We start from the raw sequence: 12,752 nt of genomic DNA on the forward strand, positions 1-12,752 counted from the left end.
GTCAAGCTCAACCCTCACATCTCCAAAGACCTTGTATTCCAAGCCATAGTCTGACATCTACACTGTGTTTTAGCTTTCAACTAAATTTGTGTGGCTCTTATAACAAGAGAGAAATTTGGTGATATTTGGCTTTAAGTTTCTTCTTTATATTAAATTGTTGTGTTCACTAATATTGTGACCATTAAGCAGTAGTTAGATAAATTTGAATAATTTGTTTTCGGATGTCCAACAGAGACGATTCTATAAATAGCCTTAAATGTTAATGAAGCAAATGAAAAATTTTAAATGTACAAATGGAATCTTATGCAAAAAATACAAATTTAATTTTGATAAAATCTCAAAGGAAGAGTAAAAGGAAGGTTGAAATGAAGCAATTCCGATGATGACAAAAATAAACTTTCACGAAACTGTCCTTTGCTGTCATTTGCTAAACACCATTCAAATATGATATGGCATACGACGTTTACACTTCTCTTTTTCTCACTTTCTTTAAACAATTACCAAAATCCAAGTGGACAAACAAAATAAGCAATTCAAAAATGAAGTAAAAAAAACTTGTAAAATACAGTTTTTTTTTCCCTATTTTTGAAAGTAGGCAGAGGAAATAATACAAATTAGTCTACTTGAACATGCCAAATACAGAAAGCTAAAGCTAAAGCTAAAAGCTAAGATGATGATGAAAGAGGAATTGGGTTCACAGCGCATTGAATTCTTTGAAATGCTGTTTTAACTCTTTCCTTGAGAGCTTCATTATCACTTTCTACTTCACCACTTTGTTTATCAACCTCTGCTATATTCCCATCTACGTTAATCACCAGCTTCCCATTCTCTCCTAACTTCACATCGCCGAACAGTGAAACAAGCAGGGCATGAATTACCTTCTCTGCTTTCTTCACGTTCTCTTCTTCTGTTTTTACAGCCTCAGACTCCACTATGACCTTCGGAACCTCGCGGTTGATGTTGAGAATGAGTGCTACCACGGAATCTGATACCATGTCGCTTAAAGGGTCGGATGTCCAGTGAAGTGAGACATGTTTCTCTGATTCCTGCTTCACGGTTACTCGATCATGCACACGAATCATTGGAACGCCGGATTCATCATCGGTTGAAGATTCTACACTCTCATATACCTGTTTGAGCCTACGTACGATCACATTAAAGGCGTTGGAGTATGGAATTGTAATGCGTTGGTTGATGTTTGCAGTTGATAGCTGAGAGAAAATGTGTAGATCCTCTGGTGCCATTATTTGATATGCAAATCCTTTCTTCACTAGTAAACCGCTGACAGTTTCGCCAACGTCTGGAGTCTTCTCAGCCAATTTTCCAATAGTTTTTGCCATTTTCTGAGAGTTGAAATACATCTCAACAGACTGACAATTCTTCGGAGTGAGAATCTTTGTATTCCGATCAGCAAATTGGGACATAAGCTTCTGTTTCAGCCTCCCCATCTCATTAGCTTCTCCATGGACGAGAATTATGTTGGGTGGCATGAGCTCTTCCAAGAATGCGCTCGTCTGCGCAAAGTCAGCATGGGCAGAGAAAGAAATGTAATGAACCTGCATGTTGAGAGGAGCCATGAGTCCACTCATGAGGGTGACTTCCTTTGGCTCATTGATTATAGTCTTAGCCAGTGTCCCTTCAACGACATAACCAGGAAGCACACATGAATTTTTCTTGTCAGAACACCACATGTCAAAGAGCTGACGCGACAAACCGCTTTGAAGTCCACCAGGGCTGGCCATCACCACTGATGGGCCAACATCCTTGAAAACTTCAATGCTCTTTAGTGGGGATATGTACTTGAATCGGAAGGGGTTTGATTTGGCATTTTGGATCCTATCATTCATGGAGAGCGTATATGTCTCATATACAGTCAAACATCTTTTTGCCAGAGGAGAAGCATAGTATATGGGAATATTATGGAGCTCAGGATGGTTTGCCCAATATTCATCAAGAATAAGGAGGAGCTCCTGGGCACGTCCAAGGGCAAAAGCTGGAATCAGTACGCGACCACCTTGAGAAATGGTTGAATGAACAACATCGGTAAAACGCTTCTCTCGAATATGTCGAGGTTGATGGAGCTGGACACCATATGTGGATTCAATTATGCAAACATCAGGAGAAAACTGAGGCATCTCGGCAGCCCGAAGATGCCGATCTTCTTCACGTGAGTAGTCTCCAGTGTAGAGAACTCGGACACCAGCGATATCCACCATAAACATGGCAGCACCAAGCACATGACCAGCAGTGTAACACCAAAACCGAATACCATTAACTTCTACCGTTTGATGGAAATCAATGACCTGCGATTACTGTGCATTATTATTAAATAAGAGAATGAATAACCGATATCCATTTTCAACTATACAAATCAGGGTGCAAGGATATGAAACCCATGCAAGTTGACACCAAAATAACCAATATAATGATTCCGCATTCCACCATAGCTGGTTGCTGGTTCATTATCATTATTATCTCGAGGACTTAAATGATTATCATACAGATATCTTTGCTATTTTATCATCCTGAATAAGATTATAAAAAATGTAGCATTCAAAAGAAACTAAACTTCATAAAACAGCAAATTTCAATGAATACAACAAAAGACCACTTGTAGTTCAATCATATTTTATTCTAAAATTATAAGAACTGAATTTCAAAATTTTAACAGAAAAAATTCACAGAGAACTAAAGCAGGAGGAGATAAGGGCAGAGGCAGACGAATGACAGATAGTGCGAGTGGAATGTACATTTGATAAACTGTTACTAAATAAAACGTCAAGCAGATTTTTAATAGAAGGTACGATTTTGGTAGAATCACTGAAAATTAATTATCACGATGGATGAAACAGCAAGTCAAGACTCGAGAGATGTCCACAGTGAGAAATAATTTACCTCAATCTTGTCCATGGAACGATTTATGTCCTGCTCATCATACAACATATCTTCAACTGAAACTTTGCTCACTTTCACAAAGTCCGAGAGCAACAACTTGTAGATCGCTTTAGTAGCATAAGTCATAAAGACTCGTCCTTTGAATGTAGTCTATCAAATTAATGCTAGATTAGTTTCTGTACTCGAGCAACAATCACATTGAAAGTCAAATAGAAAGTACCTTCTCCAAGAAATAAGGGAGTGATGCAGCATGGTCCAAATGAAAGCTGTGAAATAAGTGTGCACGAAATTATCTTGGTTAAAAGAACACAAAAAACAATAAGAGGCAGAAAATAAAGAGAGCTGGAAAAATTAGAATCTCGTGCCATGATCAGATTAAAAAAGACACTGAAAAACTGCTCCTCGGGAATATTTGCATTTTCCATGATTTTAGTAAGGAGGCAAGAGTCTTAACAATATGTAGAACACGAGTTCCGAAAGAATGTGATCACTAATTTTGCATAAGTAAAAAAGAGCTATAAAACACAAAATGTCCAAGTTAAGAGCTGCATTATCTAAATATTTTAGAAAGAAAGAAGGAAAGAAATACATACTGGGTAATGAGCAGGACATCAATCGTTGAAGGGTCAATCTCATCAAAGTAAGGCAAAGCAGCCATACCAGAGTAAGCAGGGTGAATTCCACAATCAAACTGTAATCCAAGAAAAACAAGAGGAGAAAAGAAAAATTACCACCAACACAATTAAACCTCCATATGTTATTTATACCCAGATAGTAAATGAGAAATAATAATGAGTTCAAACCATACCAAAACAATTTTGCTTTTGTAAGACATATATACACAGGAACGACCCACTTCATTGCCAGCCCCAAGAGGAGTTATAATAAGCTGATCCTCCTCTCTGGTCGAGGATGCATCCCGTTTCTTAAGGGAGGGTGGCTGTCCAACCGAAGCCATTTTTCCAAAATCTCTCCAGCTGCAAGATATCAAAAGCAAAAGGGAAGACAGAATTAAATCTTACAATTCCAAAATATGTAAACATAATAAGTATTTGTTAAACAGAAACAGATCTAAAAAGGTTGAAGAAGAGGGGGAAAGAGAGTGAAGTAGTAAGTAGAAGAGGGAAAATGTGTAGAAAGAGAACTTACAGTGTTGAGAGATGAAGGAAGAAAGAGAGCTAAACCCTAGAATTCAAAAGATAAAAAAAAACTGTGTAATTGAATTGTTGTTTGTTGGGTTTTAGACGGAGAAATTCAGCGGGAGAGAAGAGAAGAGAAGAAGGGGAGAGATTTTAGACGAGGAGTGCATTTTGGGAAAGTCGCGAGTAATTGAGAAACGAGGGAATGGAAATAGAAATAACAAAAAATCGACCACAGTGGGAGTCGAACCCACGACCTTCTGATCCGAAGTCAGACGCGCTAATCCACTGCGCTATGCGGTCACTTGATGAACATCGGTTGAGAGTAAATGGAATTATAAAAAATGTACTTTGTAACCATAAGCACTTTTAGAAGTGTTTAAATTGACCAACAAACTTACCATCCATGTAAAAACTGAAACCACAAATCATGAAAATTAAATCTTTAAACTTTGTATAATATGTATAATTTATTTATTTTTAAATTTTGAAATGGTAGAAATTTAATTGCAACTACTCTCATTCTCCATAAGTGGCTTTTACGATGTCTTCACCTATGATTAGGATGTGATTGATTTGATATTCTTGTTACATTTAAAAAAGAAACTTGAATCAATATATGTTTTCAAAATATTTTGTTAATTTAAATAAACTTTACTAGGACAATTTAAAATAAACCACAATTTGATTTCTATAACAATTTTAAAATAAACCACAATTTGATTTCTATAACAATTAAATTTAAAATAATTAATTAAGTATATAACAACATTTTAAAAAATTTACAAATATTGTAAATTTAACAATTTTGTTAAATTCTATTCGTAATACAAATCTATCAAATATAATTTTACTATATTTTTATTTTTATTAAGTGTTACTATATCCTTAATTATTATTCCTAAAATGGTCATCGATTACAATTATCGTTTTTGTGTTTTAAAACGCAATTCTTTTTAAAACTATTTTCATTAGTCTCAAGTCACTACAAAAAGATTGTTTTCTTGATTGGTAAGAAATAATAATTTTAAGAGAAATTGTAAAAAATAGACAAAAAATATTTACGCTTAAAGTGAAATTTTATTTTGAAAAAACCTCATTAATTAGATAATCTTAAAGTTAATCAGTTGAAGTTCAGCATTACAAAAAATTATAAAAATTGTATATCCCATAAATCAAAATTTATCATTGCTACGGCAGAAATAAGTGTTTCTAGTAGACAGCCTATTGAGAGATCAGAAGAAACTACTCATGTTGATTATATCTCAAATTCAAATGCAGTTCAAGCTCCTACAGCAAGGAAAATGACCCAACACAAGACGTGCATAATCCAATCCTTACATGAACAAACTCGAAAAGCTTTCCCCAATTGTTTTACCTTCAAAAAACAGGAGACAAAATGGAATAGCCCAAAGCTTATGCAAAGATCTCTTTCACCTTAAATATTCTGACTGCTTCAGAATCTCCCCTGCAGAAATCAAAAGTTTTTGTTATTAAAATGTAACGACAAAGCTTGTCTTCGTGTATGCATCAGGCGTTTTTGAGGCACTGAGTTGAGTTGAGTTGTGATGTCTAAAGTCAATGTGTTGGAGTTAAAGGGTTCTCATTTGAGTTGAGAGTTTTTAGTTAGATGGAATTAGTCAATAAATGTGAAAAATAAAACAGGAGAAAATAATGTGTTTTTCAAATAAATGTGCAAACTTAGACAAAAAAAAAATTACTATTGAAGTTAGAGTTGTTTAACACTGACTTATAAAGTTAGTGGATCAAAAACAAGTTCAGTTTACAGAGATTTTCCAAAGAGAGAGATAACTATCTACTAAAAATCAATTCTAATATGATAAGGAAAATCAATGGAACAAACTATTTAGTGTCTACTGTCTACTGTATCAAAATGCCTTACTTGATTGTTCCATGTTTGTCCGCCAGAATTGTGGTTTCGTTGCTCCCCTTGCATGTTTCTTTGGTCATCTTGTGAAGATCTTTGACCTTCAGCAGGGCTTCGATAAGACCCATGGCTCTGTCCTTGACCATAAGGTGTTCCTGTTCCATGACCACGAGATCCACCTTGCCCATACGGTCCACCCTGTGCAGGATTAAACTCAGTACCAAAATTACCCGGGCCTGGTGGAGGCACATAATTTCTTTCCTGATAATTTCCTTGCGCATTATGGTTATAACTTCCCTGCTCCCTTCGATTGTAGTTTTCTTGAGGAGAAGGCATTGGACCTCTTCCTCCTTGATAGAAATCTCTTCCTTCAGGAGAATAATTGTTCATGGGTGAAGGATTTCTGCTTTCTCTAGGCCCTTGGGAGGCGTAATTTTGGGGTGGACCTTGTGGCGGATAGTTCTGTGAAGCTCCAGAATGGTGTCCATCTCCTTGCATAGAACCCCGTTGATTGAAAGATGGATTACCTTGCCAATTTGGTGCTGATCTAGGTTCCCGGTCATATCTTGGTTGATCAGGATTTCTGTTCGGTTGTCTCCTCACCTGCCTTCCACCATATTGAATGGGTGGTGGTCTTGGTATAATTGTTCCATTGATATATTTGTCTCCTGATTATTACAAAATAAAGTTGTAAATTCAAAGTTCATGACAAATTTAGTATCAAAGCGAAATTTCATCAGGGAGGATATATAACTTGGTTAACTTTAAAGAAAATTTAGTCATTGATAATTTGAACAGTTGCATACCTCCATACTCCTTGTTTACAGGATCAATGTAAGAATCAGGCAATATAAACACAACACCAGGTAGACCTAGTAAAAGAAATATTTAACATTAGCATTGAACATGGCATCTGAAGGGTGTAAATAGATGTCATCAACAACTACCTCGAAACTTCTCTGATTCTTCTTCAGTCATCAGAGCTTGAAACCCCTGATACGTAGTTGTACTACAAGCATAAATCTTCTGTTTTGCTTCTTCCACACTGCTCATGGTTTGGGGAAATAAGGTTAAACAAAAGCACAACTTTATCAAAATTAATCACTCAAAATACTAAAGCTGCAGCAGCTTCAAGGCATTTAAATGTAAGGAAAAGCCTGAGAAATGATGTCAACGAGGAGCAAAGAATAAACATAGTGAGAGGTTCATGCAACAGCAACAGAATTAAAATTTTAAAGCAGAAAATACACCAAGTTGAGACCTGAGATGTTAAAGGCCCACTTCACTGCATGATAATCTTATTGTAGGAGTTACATAGCCATACAAAATTAAAGCTAAGAAAACCGGAGGATAAATATCCAGAGATAACATAACTTGAACTCCTAAACTTACAAATATATGAACTACAATAGCTTAATACTATTACTGCCGATCCAGTCCACAGTGGGGAACGTAATAATCCCAGCGCCATTCTATCAACTAAACCCACATACTCCAACAAAAACCAAAATACTCAACTTCTCTTATTTGGAATAATATATCAAGGTTTACTCTTAGCATTCAATTTAAAATAGTTTGGGTCATTTCACATATGCACCATTTATGTTGTGACTGAAAACTGTGAAGGAATCAACAGTGACAGTAATTGAAGAAACAATCCAAACAAAGTTGCGTCTCTCGTGTACTAGAGGCAACAAAAGCAGTATGTTTTTTCATAATTTAAAAGAAAAACAAACCTAATATTTAGGCCTTTGGCACAGGTTTCTTCGTAGGTCCGAACCATCTCTTCAGGAGTGGGTTTTGGGTCCTTCGGAAATTCCATGGTAATGAGCCAGTGGTTATAATCACAGCCCTCGAATAGTATTGTATCGGGCCCTATCTTGTCATCTTCGTTATTACTCCCAAATGATGACCGGGAATAGGAAGCCACTGACGACGATCTCACTGGCCAATATGGTGGGATCATAGCCGGAGACTTAGATAGTGAAGGAGTCGAAGGACAGAAAATAGAATGACTAGTCTGACCAGATACTGCCGTATAGCGGTTGAAAGCAGAAAGAACAGACAAAGTGCGGCGGAGACGAAGTGAATGAAGTGCCATGGTTGGTGCGAGACTGTAATCGAAATGGACAAGAAAGAAGACAGGTCGTTATTACACATTTCTGCTTATTTTTTCAGTGGAAAAGAAAGACCAAAAAAACAAGAGAAAATTACCAACTACAAAGCACAGAGATACGAAGAAGATGATTCCGGTGGGGCGTCAGGAGTGGCGGTAGGTCGTGGGAGGGAATAAGAAGGGATGGAGAGGACGAACGAAGAAGAAGATGATTCCAATGGGGAGACGGGCGAGAAAAGAAGAAATCCAAGTCTAGGGTTTGGGGTTTTAGTAGAAAGGGGTTTTTGATGGAAATTTTGCGTCAAATTATGATTTATTTTCTTCCATTTCTTCTCACACTAACTTCTTAGCTCATTTTTTAGTGTTTTTATATACAAGTGATTGAAGATCGGTTTCGAATGATCGTCAAAAGTTTCAAATCAGTGTTAGGGAGAGGACGAGTAAGTATAGTTTAGTATTTTTGAGTAATCTACCGGTTCTGAAAGATTAACTAACAAATGCTCATAAATTAGGAACGAAGATAAAAAATCATATCAGTACTATCAACCAACATATTTCATAAAGCTATTTTTTAAAAGAATATTTTAAGTGATTATCAAATATTAAACGCTATTTTTTAAAATGATTTTTCTTAAACAAAACTCGAAAGTTAAGCTAAACACACGTATTAGTCTAGGTAGTTCTTGAAATTTAATAAATATCAATTTAGTCTTTTCTAGTTTAACATTTATAACAACTTAATTCTTAAAGTGAAAAAAAAATATATTGCACAATTGACAAACAAATTATGAATCAAAACCATTTATAAATAATAAAGATGAACTCGTATCATAATAAAATTTGAAAATTAAGTTAAATTGGGAAGTATAAGAAAATTGTTGCAATTTTAGGTTTGGAGACCCCATTGTCACAAACTTTAAAATTTTTCACCCATTTCACTCGATCAATTAACATAAGTTACTAAAAACAACGGTTAGTTTAACTAAATTTTGAACTTGCACTAATTCTTAAATATGTGGTCATTGATGTATGAGCATGCCAATAATTGTCATCCAAGTGAGCCAACTGTTAATAATTGTTGTCGAAGTGAGCCAATTGTTATTGCCGATAATGGTTGTTGTTAGCGAAGATCATTGAAGAAGTTTGGTTTGAGGGTTTTCTGCATGAAATGGTTTATTTATGAACTAAATGTACGATAGTTTTTTATTTTCTAAAACAATGAAAAAAGTCCCTTAATTTTAATTATCAATTTCTTTTTTAAACAATTCATTGTCAATCACTCAATTTTCAAGTATTCATAGTTAAAATTATTATTGATTCCAAACTAATTGTTTTTTTTATCAATGTATCGTTCAACTAACGAATCAATTAAATTTATATAAAAGACATCTTATTCTCGAGTATACCATTACTATACAACTAACCAATTAAACAACTCTTAACCGACCAAGTTATCGAAGACATTGAAGAAATAGTAGTTTGATACGCCAAGTTGTAAAATATGCTACGATAGTAAAAATCACTAATTAAAAGATAGTTTAGGTCAATGATTAGAAGAAAGTTAAAATGTAATCAAACATAATTTAATAAAATGCTAATATAGTTTTAATAGTAAATCATAAGTATAAAATTTTATCAAACCATAAAGATTATAGTTTACCTTTATCAAGCTTAACGACCAAATTTCTAATTTAATGTAATCCAAAATCCATGTTTGAATTGAGCATTTTCGACTTGAATTGTAATATTAATCTTATTTCATTTATATCATTTTTATTTTTTATGCTTTAATTTTGTTCTTGTCCCCGATCCAACACATATTTGATCACTTTTTTATTTCTAGTAATCCTGTTTACATTCTAGCTCCTCGAACTCCTCGAACACCCCTTGATTGTTTTCTTACAAGAAACATGCTAGAATGGAATGGTTATAACTTACCTGCACCCTTTAATGGTAGTTTCCTTGATGGGAAGCCAATGGAAGTTTGATGGTAAGGCATTGGACCTCTTCCTTCAGAAGCATTGCTATTCATATGTGAAGGATCTCTCCTTTCTCTACGACCTGGGGGACCGTGATTTTGAGGTGAACCTCGTGGCGAATAGTTTTGTGAAGCTATGAAATGGCGTCCATCTCCTTGTGTAGAACCCTGTTGGGAGAAGGATGGATTACCTTGCCTATTCGACGATGATCTAGATACCCTCTCATATATTGGTTGATCAGGATTTCTTGTCTGATGTTTTCTCTCCTGCCCTCCACCAGATTGAATGGGTGGTCGTCTTGGTATAATGACTCCATTTATATATTTGTCTCCTGATTATTACAAAATAAAGTTGTAAACTTAGAAGAATCAAAGCGAAATTTCATCATGAGGATACATGATAGAAGCAAATTTAGTCATTGTCAATTTGGACAGTTGCATACCTCCATACTCCTTGTTTACAAGATCAATATAAGAATCAGGCAATATAAACACAACACCAGGTAGACCTAGTAAAGGAAATATTTAAAATCAGAATTGAACATGGCATCTGAAAGGTGTAATTAGATGTCATCAAACAACTACCCCGAAATTTCTCTGATTCTTCCTTTGTCATCACAGCTTGAAACCCCTTGTACGTTGTAGTACTACAAGCGTACATCTTCTGTTTTGCTTCTTCCACACTGTTCATGGTTTGGGGAAAGAAGAATGTTAGACAAAAGCATAACTCTATCAAAATTAATCATCATCTCAAGATACTAGACTAGAGCTGCAGCAGCTTCAAGTCATTTAAATGCAAGGAAAAAGGTGAGAAATAGTATGAACATAGTAAAGATTAGGCATTGTAAGAGGATCATCATGCAACAGCAACAGCAATAAACAAACAAACAAAGGAAGAGAAATGGAAACTCCACTTCTCTTATTTGGAATAATATATCAAGGTATACTCGTTAATATTCAATTTAAAATAGTGGGGAAGTCATTTCATATCTGTAGCATTTGTGTTGTGACTGAAAACTGCTTAGGAACAATATTAGTCATCCCAAAATACTGTGGGGAATGCCATATAGACAAATCACCTATCAACATGTAGTGAATGAAGGCTTCAAAAACAAAACATAAGTTATGCATAGCAACACCTAGAGTCAGAATAAAGAAACGAGAAAACAAAATCCAAATCAGAATATTCAACATTGAAAAGGGTTCCAATAGAAGAACAGAATACTGACTAACACAAGTAGTTGAAGAAACAATTCTAACAAAGTTGCGGCTCTCATGTAATAGAGAGTATGGAAGCAACAGAGGCAGAATGTAAGTTTACTTCTAAAAATAATTCAAAAAGTTTTTTTTCATAAGTTAAAAAAATCAAACCTAATATTTAGGCCTTTGGCACAGGTTTCTTCGTAGGCACAAACCATCTCCTCGGGAGTGGGTTTTGGGTCCTTGGGAAATTCCATGATGATGAGCCAGTGGTTGTAATCGGCGCCCTCCAATGCTAATGTGTCGGACCCCACCTTGTCATCTTTGTTGTTGGACCCAAATGATGATTGGGAATATGAAGCCATTGACGACGGTATCAGTGGCCTCAGTGGCCAATGTGGTGAGATAATAGCCAGAGATTTAGATAGTAACGGAACAGAAGGACAGAAATTAGAGTGGCTGGTTTGACGTGCCGTATAGTGGTGGAAGGCGGAAAGAGCGGATAAAATGCGGCAGAGACGAAGTGAATGAAGTGCCATCAGCGGTGCAAAAGTGTGATCGGAATGGACAGGAAACGAGACAGGTGTTATTTCACATTTCCGTTGATTTTTCAGTAGAAAGAAAGACCGAAAAAGGAGAGAACAGAGATTCGAAGTAGACGAGGTGAATGAAGAAGTGAAGCTGACGGGAGAGAAGACAACCGGCGGTGGTAGCACGCCGGAGAGATATGGAAAGGATGGTCCAGTGAAATCGGGCGACGGACGTGAAGTGAACGAATTAAATATTAGGGATTTGGGTTATAGGAAGTAAAAATTGCGAAGAAAATAGTGAACATTATAGATTATTGTTTGATGGAAACTAAGAATCTTTGTTATAAGAGCAACATGAAATATGCAGATTATTGGATAAAATTAAGAATATTTCAAAATTTTGAGCATTAGTTGAATTATAAAATCAGACAAATTTCATCTAATTTTTCTGAGCAAGTGTACTTTTATTTTATTAATAATTATCCAGTGTTCTAAAGATGTCATGGCAAATACACTCTTGGCTACCAAAAATTAACAATCAAATACTAACCGAGATTGAAGAAATTAACCTTATTGTGATGTTGAGAGAAAGAGTGATTAGAGATTAAAAGAAATTTAATGGAAGGGAGCGGAACGAAAGGGGGCAGCCAGCAGCCGAGGAAGGGTGGTGGACAAAGGAATAAAAGACAAATGAAAGAGGGAATGACTACTAACCTTATTGTGAGGCAAAACAAAAGATTAGGGAGGGGTAGCGAAAATTTTTAAAATGGGAGGGACTTGTAGAAAGGAAGAAAGAGGGAGGGACGGAGAGCGTTGAAAAGATGACACGGCTAGGTTGAGGAGCGAGCGAGTTTTGATTCTTTAGAATTTTGGGCTTATATATATATTGTAATTGACCCCTTATTTTTCCAACCCAAAGAACCGGCCCTTCTTTCTCTTTTTTTTTTTTTCACTTTTCTAACCCAACACAAAATTTAACCCCTACGGTTTGAGTTGGATAATTCGG

General features: G+C 35.6%; 3 protein-coding genes and 1 non-coding gene across 4 annotated transcripts; all 4 read right to left on the reverse strand.

Moving 5' to 3' along the window:
* Positions 1–380: 380 nt before the first annotated feature.
* Positions 381–4,203, reverse strand: LOC101221902 (cleavage and polyadenylation specificity factor subunit 3-I-like). The gene is made up of 6 exons (XM_011657250.2): positions 4,045–4,203; positions 3,704–3,872; positions 3,489–3,586; positions 3,116–3,161; positions 2,896–3,045; positions 381–2,303 (listed from the first exon to the last, which is right to left on the reverse strand). The coding sequence occupies exons 2-6, from the start codon at positions 3,851–3,853 to the stop codon at positions 666–668; spliced, it is 2,082 nt and encodes a 693-aa protein (XP_011655552.2). The 5' UTR covers positions 3,854–3,872; positions 4,045–4,203; the 3' UTR covers positions 381–665.
* A 60-nt stretch (positions 4,204–4,263) lies between these two features.
* On the reverse strand, positions 4,264–4,337 carry TRNAR-UCG. The gene has a single exon. It is a non-coding gene; the product is annotated as a tRNA-Arg (tRNA).
* An 863-nt stretch (positions 4,338–5,200) lies between these two features.
* On the reverse strand, positions 5,201–8,384 carry LOC101217718 (multiple organellar RNA editing factor 9, chloroplastic). Its single transcript, XM_004135291.3, has 6 exons — positions 8,137–8,384; positions 7,659–8,036; positions 6,870–6,967; positions 6,729–6,794; positions 5,938–6,590; positions 5,201–5,502 (listed from the first exon to the last, which is right to left on the reverse strand). Exons 2-6 carry the CDS (start codon positions 8,021–8,023, stop codon positions 5,491–5,493), a joined length of 1,194 nt encoding a protein of 397 aa, XP_004135339.2. The 5' UTR covers positions 8,024–8,036; positions 8,137–8,384; the 3' UTR covers positions 5,201–5,490.
* A 1,380-nt stretch (positions 8,385–9,764) lies between these two features.
* On the reverse strand, positions 9,765–12,598 carry LOC101221674 (multiple organellar RNA editing factor 1, mitochondrial). The gene is made up of 4 exons (XM_011657248.2): positions 11,388–12,598; positions 10,602–10,699; positions 10,460–10,525; positions 9,765–10,348 (listed from the first exon to the last, which is right to left on the reverse strand). Exons 1-4 carry the CDS (start codon positions 11,753–11,755, stop codon positions 9,966–9,968), a joined length of 915 nt encoding a protein of 304 aa, XP_011655550.1. The 5' UTR covers positions 11,756–12,598; the 3' UTR covers positions 9,765–9,965.
* Between the last annotated feature and the right edge of the window lie 154 nt (positions 12,599–12,752).

The sequence above is a fragment of the Cucumis sativus genome, chromosome 5, assembly GCF_000004075.3.
Source record: "Cucumis sativus cultivar 9930 chromosome 5, Cucumber_9930_V3, whole genome shotgun sequence".
Classification (NCBI taxonomy): Eukaryota; Viridiplantae; Streptophyta; class Magnoliopsida; order Cucurbitales; family Cucurbitaceae; genus Cucumis; species Cucumis sativus.